At 36.2% G+C, this 7832-nt stretch overlaps 1 protein-coding gene across 1 annotated transcript; it reads right to left on the bottom strand.

Annotated features, from left to right (window-relative positions):
* Window positions 1-249: 249 nt before the first annotated feature.
* LOC111050040 (pupal cuticle protein) lies at window positions 250-2663 on the bottom strand (the record flags this gene model as incomplete). The annotated part of the gene is made up of 2 exons (XM_039444564.1): window positions 250-1067; window positions 2466-2663. Coding segments are annotated over 2 exons (876 nt in total), but the record flags the coding sequence as incomplete, so codon positions are not given.
* Between the last annotated feature and the right edge of the window lie 5169 nt (window positions 2664-7832).

The raw sequence follows: 7832 nt of genomic DNA, 5'->3' as shown, positions 1-7832 counted from the left end.
GATTCATTCCTTCATTTATATTCCAGTTTTTCCAATTGCATTCTATTTTATAAGTTACTGTATTTTTCTTCATTATTATGACCTGTCATCACTGTCGTTCTTATCAAGTTTTTGAGACAAATCCTCGTGAAGCCGGACAACCGGGCTTCAGACTGGTATATCTGGCTTTCTTCAGCTGCATTAGACCTGCTCAATGAAAAAAATCGAAAATTAGAAGGTAAGTGGTTACACAAATAATTGAACAAGAAATTTTCTTTTTTTATCGATTTATTCGAACTTGCCAAGCGCTGCATTTTTTTGTGTAGGATTTTTTAAACATTCAACAATAAATAGAAAAAAATATATATAAATCACAGAGGATCAGTGCATCTAGGTTATACTATATGAATTTAGTTCCAGTGGTTATGGCTGGGAGGCTGAGGGGCGGCCTTGACTCTGGCGAGGGCGGCGAAGTGAGCAGCCTTGGCGGCGGCCACCTCGGGGGTGTCCTGGGGCACTCCGGCTGGGGGGGCAGGAGCCGGGGTGTATTGGGGCGCTGGGGGATAGTAAGGGGCTGGAGTGGGTGCCGGGGGGTTGTAGTAAGATGGTGCAGAAGGTGCTGGGGGGTAGTAGGGGGCTGGAGTTGGTGCAGGGGGGTTATAGTAAGATGGGGAAGGTGCCGGGGGGTTGTAGTAAGATTGTGGGGGAGGTGCAGGGGGGGATGGTCCTCCGGTCTTGGCGACGGCAGCAAAGTGTGCAGCCTTGGCGGCAGCGACCTCAGGGGTGTCCTGGGGCACTCCGTTCACTGGAGGCGGTGCGGGAGGGTACTGCCTTCCTGGAGCAGGGCCCTGTGGGTAGGATGTGGGTCCGTATGGTCCTGGTGTGGGGGCCGGCGATGTCTTGGACACCCTGGCGAGGGCGGCAAAGTGGGCAGCCTTGGCGGCGGCAACTTCAGGGGTGTCTTGGGGCACTCCGTTGACTGGGGGTGGCGCTGGAGGGGCATGCTCGTGCACTGGAGCGGGGGCTGGAGCTGGACCATATGCTGAGGCTGGGGCGTACGTTACTTGGCCGGAAGCGGCGGCTGCGGCCTGAAATCCACAGTAAGTTTATCCATATTATAATAAAGGAAAGAACAGGCTTATACACGTACGGGATAGGAAATTCATGAATGACGCATCATCACGTCTGAACTACTGGAATCAACATGGATTTTGCATATATATTCTTTATTCACCGAGGATGATTATAGACCTATTTCAAATTCTTCAAGATTTCAGTCGGTCAAGTTTTCATTTTGTCAAGTATTTAATTAGATCCTTGCGGAGCACGGGTTACCTACTAGTCATGAATAAGAGAACTGTCATTGGCCGCATATATCAGTATTCACCTACTGTATAGTGAGAATCACTACAAACTGTCGCATTGGCTAAATCATGGGGAGTATTGATTTTATCTATAGGGGACTCTGAAAGGTTCAAGTGAATGTTACTGTAGCTATCTACGCAAAGAGTTTAGTTCAATTTATTGATACAACAAGAATAGATATCAACCGCGATTTTGAAATTCCCAATTTATTTATGTATTCTATTTCTTTTTAGCCTATTATTTATTCACGGACAATAGGATTCAATCTAGGTGTAAACAACAGGCATCCGCCAAAAACTGCTTTTAACTTCTAATTCCATCCTCATAAATGATAATTCCATTCTCAATTTCATTCCAGCATTGTACAGCCATTTCTAGACATCCGTTCATTCCAATTCATATTTGAAATGGAAGGAGTGTTTTTTATTTTTAGGGCAAGGTTGGAGATAGCATGAATGCATTTTTCTTATAGCATCATAGCAAAGAATTGACAATATTTTTTGATAAAAAGTGAGTACTACAATATCATAGTTTCTTCCTTCTATGAAATCTTCTCAATTGATACTCTTCTGCAGATTTTCTTCTGTTTTGTTTTTCAATAATCATTATTCTCAAGTGATCTCCATGTATTATCTGAGAAATTGAATTTTTACGACACTACAGTCTAATATCTTTGAATATTAGTTATTAATAACTTATTCACTAATGGATTTTTAGAATCCATTTTCAACTGTGTTTTGCCATAAAAGCACAGCTCCTTTGAAGCCAGACTCAAACATAGGATGAAATACATTGTTTGTCCAATCTGGAGAAATTCCATTTCCAATTTGATTTCATCAAATAAAATTGCAAATCAAGGAATTTAGATGATTTGTAACCATCTAAAATGTTACTATCGTGATCTGAGTGTTGGAGTGGAACATGACTTTTGGATTCAGGTCATTAAATTCCTATGCATTGTATTTAATCGAATCAATTCCTTTCATTCAATCAATTCTTCCATTTTAGCTTCCAAGGTCAACTAACTTCTGTACATTGTAATTAATTGAATCATTCAATCCCTGCCATATGATATATGGTTCATTGGCATAATTTTATTACTGGTCAATGTGAGCAATTACCTTAGCAACAGCGGCAAAGTGGGCAGCCTTGGCGGCTGCTACCTCGGGGGTGTCCTGGGGCACCGATGTGGATGGGTGCGCGGGGGCGGGTGGTGCCGTGTGGCTGTAGTGGTGGGAGGGGGGTGCAGGTCCCCATTGGCAGCTGGCAAGGGGCAGCAAAAGCAGCAATACTGACGCTGATGCACTGTTCAGCTGTAATCAACAATAGAATGATCATTAAAACTAATTATTTATTCAAGACGTAGTATTCAAATTTAATAAGTAATCAACAATAGAATGATCATTAAAACTAATTATTTATTCAAGACGTAGTATTCAAATTTCATAAGTAATAGTTAATTTGATTCAACCCAATTCTATTATGAATGGATGGGTGGTGTTATATTTTCGACCATTATCAATATAGTATCGGTATAGAATCGGTATAGTATCGGTATAGAATCGGTGTAGTGTCGGTATAGTATCGGTATAGTATCGGTATAGAGTCGGTTTAGTATCGGTACAGTAAACATCGCTAAATTCATATAGAATCAGTTAGAGAATCTTACATTCAATGAACCATTTTATGTGTCTGTCTTTGGAGTGAATAATTATCATCCCAGTATTATAAGTAGTTCTAACATGAGTCAAATTTCCTTGAATTCAAGTATTCTTGACTCAAAGAGAGCTTAGGAGAGCTATTTTTGCAAACTTGAAGTCAAGACTTTTTGAAGTTCTGAAAGTAATCGGTTTAAACTAAATGGAATCATAGTACAAATAATAGAATGATGTTGATGGTGAACCCGTTCCCATACATCTTCTATCTTCTTCATCTGTGCTAGCCTTTCTCCCCATAAGCAGCCCAACATCTATGAGCACATTATTCTATTTTGTGCAGATAGGTGAAATAGGAGGATAGCGCCAAGCTGATCGGATTACACTATCAGCTGAGGGGTAAAAGCTCAGACAAAGTGGATAGAGATATTCCTTCGCGTATGCTGTGAGAAAAACGAGTACAGTTATGTCCTTTCTCTTACTCTAGAGCAGGTGGGAGTGAGAACGTTGACGCTCTCGTAACTTATTCTTCGGTTGATTAGACGAAGGGTAACCACTATCTATCTGGTGCAGCACTCTGTTAGACAACTGCAGTGACTGTGACTTAGTCCAGTTCATTTCCTGAATTCCACAGCCATTTCATGCAATATATTTCAAGAATGCAGTTGATCGTGAACTTTGGGCAGAGAAAATACTATTAACAATCTTTTCATTATTATATCTCAGAATGATTAAACTGCTCTTTCTAAATGGCAACCTAGACATCCAAGACGTGCATTGATTGAAGAGGCTTGGTGAGTTATTGATTAGAGATATGGATTGGTTCTTGTTCTATTAGTTATTGTCTTCTTTGAGCTACAATAGGTGGAAATTGAATAAACAACACAACATAAATGTATTATCATGGGTTGAGATTATTAGATAGATCAGATCTATTGAATATGACAGATATGACAATGATAGTCATATAATAACAATAATACAATTGGTTATAACATTTCAATACTTGAACTCATAATAAAACCAATCAATCTATAACATTTACTATAGGAAATTATCATTATTCCTTATTCAAAAAACCATGATAGTTCAAACTAGTTTACAATGTTTTGATCCAGTTTACAATATTTCAATGGAAATACCATACTGCTCTTACAAACAATGAAATCACTGAGGAGCAAAGATATTCTTCAAAAAAATTGAGAATCTCAGATGAATTACTTGATGATGACTTGACTGCCAATTCTCACTTGAAATACCAATCAGAAGTAATTAATTCATAGAAGTTTCTAACTGTAAACACTGCAGTTGGATGTAATCTCGATCAATGACTATTAATAAGTCAGTATTATATTTCAGTACACTCATATAAGTCGGTATTCAGTGAAAACCATAAGTCATTTACACACACATCGATTTTGGGACGTACGAATTTTTGTCGTCCTTATGAATCAATCCTACCTGATTAAACGGAACTTGACAGACATCATCTGTTCATTCTTATAGAATTTATAAGGACGGCAAAAAATCGATGTGTGTGTGTTAGTTTGTACTAGCCTTACGGAGTCATGAAAGCTCGGAGTAATAAAATAACTGTGATTTGAGTTTGATTCATAAATTTTGTTACTGATCATTTTTAGTGGGGATACTCAGTTGTTCACTATTCTTCAATATTATTTCTTATCATTTGAAATGATACTATGAAATGGGGAAACTCTTTATTAGGCTGAGTTAGAATTTTTATGTCCTGGCAGTCAACCTTGATCTCCACTAATTATCAAGATAAACTTTTCTCATTTTCATCTCATCTTCTAAGATTTTCCGTGTTAAACATCCTCTTCAAGCAGCGTGTTTCTCAGAGTAACAGCCAATTCAAGCCCAAGAGAAAACCAAATAATGCGAACACCTACACGACTTCGTGCCAGCTACTCTTATAAGCGGATTAGGTAGCAAATAATACTGCTTACTTCCCAGAAACCCGCCTATATCCGCTATAAGAGGAGATAATATTATCCAAGAATCAGAACAGTCTCAGCAGCTCATCCATTATTTGAAAAAGGGATTAAGAAAACTTGTTGAGGAAGTTGGATAGATTGCTATCAAGAAGGGTGATGTTTCTGCTTTTTTGGAGTTCATTGGAATTTGTTACAGATTATTCTTTTCACATATTTTCCCTGATATAGTTAGAGATAATAAGCATTCCATAATAATATCACCCACATAGTGCTGGTACAAATCAAAATCAAATCAAATCAAATCTAACCAAATCTGGTACAATCTAACCAAACAATGAGTTTTATTTCAATAAATGAATATGAAACAAGATTCCAAATTAAATGCTGTCAACCACCCCGAAGACGTTCACTACTGCAAATATTAACAATTGGGTGAACAGCTAGCAGAAAATACGATGAGAGCTGCTATCCAATAATTAGCCGTAAGTATGAGTGAGTGATTGTATATTGAGTTTTGAATAGTTCAATTCCTATACATATTTTTGTGAAATCAATGACAGCCAATATTAATATGATTATACTGAGTGAATAAATACAATATACAATATACTATACAATATACAATAATTGTAGTATATTACAATAATCAATATACAATAATCATAGTAAATATAAAGGAAATAAAAATCTCAGTACCCTTTTTTAAAAATATTTTATCACAACATGTTTCGGTCATTTATGCCATTTTCAAGTGATAAACTTTTCTCCTTTTCATCTCATCTTCTAAGATGAGCTTGATATCACTTGAAAATGGCATAAATGACCGAAACATGTTGTGATAAAATATTTTTAAAAAAGGGTACTGAGATTTTTATTTTCTTTATATTTATATTACAAGTAGCCCTATACAGGAAAGAGATAAATAATCATAGTATATTAGTGGTTGGTGCCAAGTAAAGGTTAGCATTTTTGTGATATTGGAATACATATTATTATGTGCAGGGTTATTTTGAATGTATAGGAATTTAATTTCAATCATATGATTCGCCACAAATAATGTTTTATAGTCTAGTTTAATTTGAAAAGAAAAAAAATAGAAATAGATGGAGGTTGTGACATCTCTTGTCTTTTGACAGGATTAAGTGCTCATTTTAATTAAAATGATAAGTCGGTTCTATATTAGAATGTATAATCAGTACGGGTTTAAGGATAGTTTACTAGGATTTGGTAGAAGGAAACAATAGTCTTAACAATTTTTCAGTTTCATATACCTAAATAGTGAAACGTAAATCCTACAAGTTCCCACTTATGTACCTGGTCTATATAATGCTGCATATTCTTGTTGAAATTGTGTTTGACTTAAATCAAATCAATCATTCAATTATTTTACTCAAATCAACACAATACAATATACAAAAAAGAAATCAAAACACAATCAAATGTATCTTGTTCTTCTGGATCTTGATGTCTGGACAAATCTTGAGAGTTCCAAGGTTAATAATGAAGTAATACCTGAATGTTACCCACGATTATTAAAAGGGAGTAGGCTGCTATAATCCAGAACTATTCTTTATAAAAAGTACGCAATTATGGCAACAGAGGAATGTAACCAGTAAGCACGCAAGATAAAAAGAATTACATGTTATTTCCATCTGACGACGCATAAAATAAATAAAGAAACATTCGGAACCTCTTATCTGGTTCGATCTGTTTGGAAGGTGATTGCCAAGTTTTGTAAGACGGATTGAAATAATAAATTAAAAGGAGGTATATAATAAGAGTACAATGCAATGCGCACTACTCCCACTATTATTAGTTTGTTTTGATTAGGCACTTGCTCGGTTGCCCTTTCGAAGATAGATCGATACATTGCTTGTAAGTATACGGTTCTACGCCTATTCTGGATCGCGGATATCAAGCAACTGAATTCCATTATTAATTGGTTTGCTCTCGACTTGTAAATGATCTCATTCCGCAGGAGTAAAACTACAATCTGATTTTTTATCGAGCAAATATTTGTTCCTTGATTGACCCCGTGCTACCTTGACCTCTCCAACGCGCATGATTTCAAGGCCAGATACCGTTCGCTCCATTACCTGCTCTATTACTTGCACATTTTCACCTCTGCCATTAATCCGCGTTTATTGCAGTTTCATTCATACAACAGCCGCAATTCACTGTGTTCATGACCCTTATGTGCTGATTTCCTTGTGCAGAACTCAGTTGTCGCGCTCCATTGTTTGTCTACTCATTCCGGGCTGAATCAGTTATGTACAACATTAAAACTAGATGATATAATAATGTGCGTCAATTCATCCTTGAAAACTTGATTATCTTCTCAAAGTTCAAGACAAAGGTGACTGGAGAATAACAGTATTTGCAACAGGATGTTGACATCCCAACGTGGTTATAGTAATTTACTGTAGATAATTGTATTTAGTTATATATAATATTTTTGAATATAAATTTCAGTACTCTTAAACATTATTTTATCACAACATGTTTGGGACATTAATGCCATCTTCAGAATTTTTGAAATATGGCTAGAAATTAGTGAAAATATCCCTTTCTTGTCTTTGATAAACATTAACATATTAAAAAAAATTGTTAAAAAAGTTTCTTATTCAATCATCATAATCAGGTACATTATAGATATGAAACTGGTTATCCGATCTAACTAGTATCGCCTGTAGTATGTATAGGTATCACCAATAGAAATGCAAGCTAACATAGGTACTATTCTGAAAATGTTCATTAAACAAATAAAAGAACCGCCAATAATTTTAAATTTGGATTAGAAGTTTGGTGTTCTGTTAATAACATACTGTCTAAAACATATTCTGTCTAAAACTCTCCTCTTGTACAGAGAAACAATTAT

The sequence above is a fragment of the Nilaparvata lugens genome, chromosome 1 (genome assembly GCF_014356525.2).
Source record: "Nilaparvata lugens isolate BPH chromosome 1, ASM1435652v1, whole genome shotgun sequence".
NCBI lineage: Eukaryota > Metazoa > Arthropoda > Insecta > Hemiptera > Delphacidae > Nilaparvata > Nilaparvata lugens.
The sequence above is the reverse complement of the archived record's forward strand: the minus strand, read 5'-3'. Positions and strand labels throughout refer to the sequence as shown.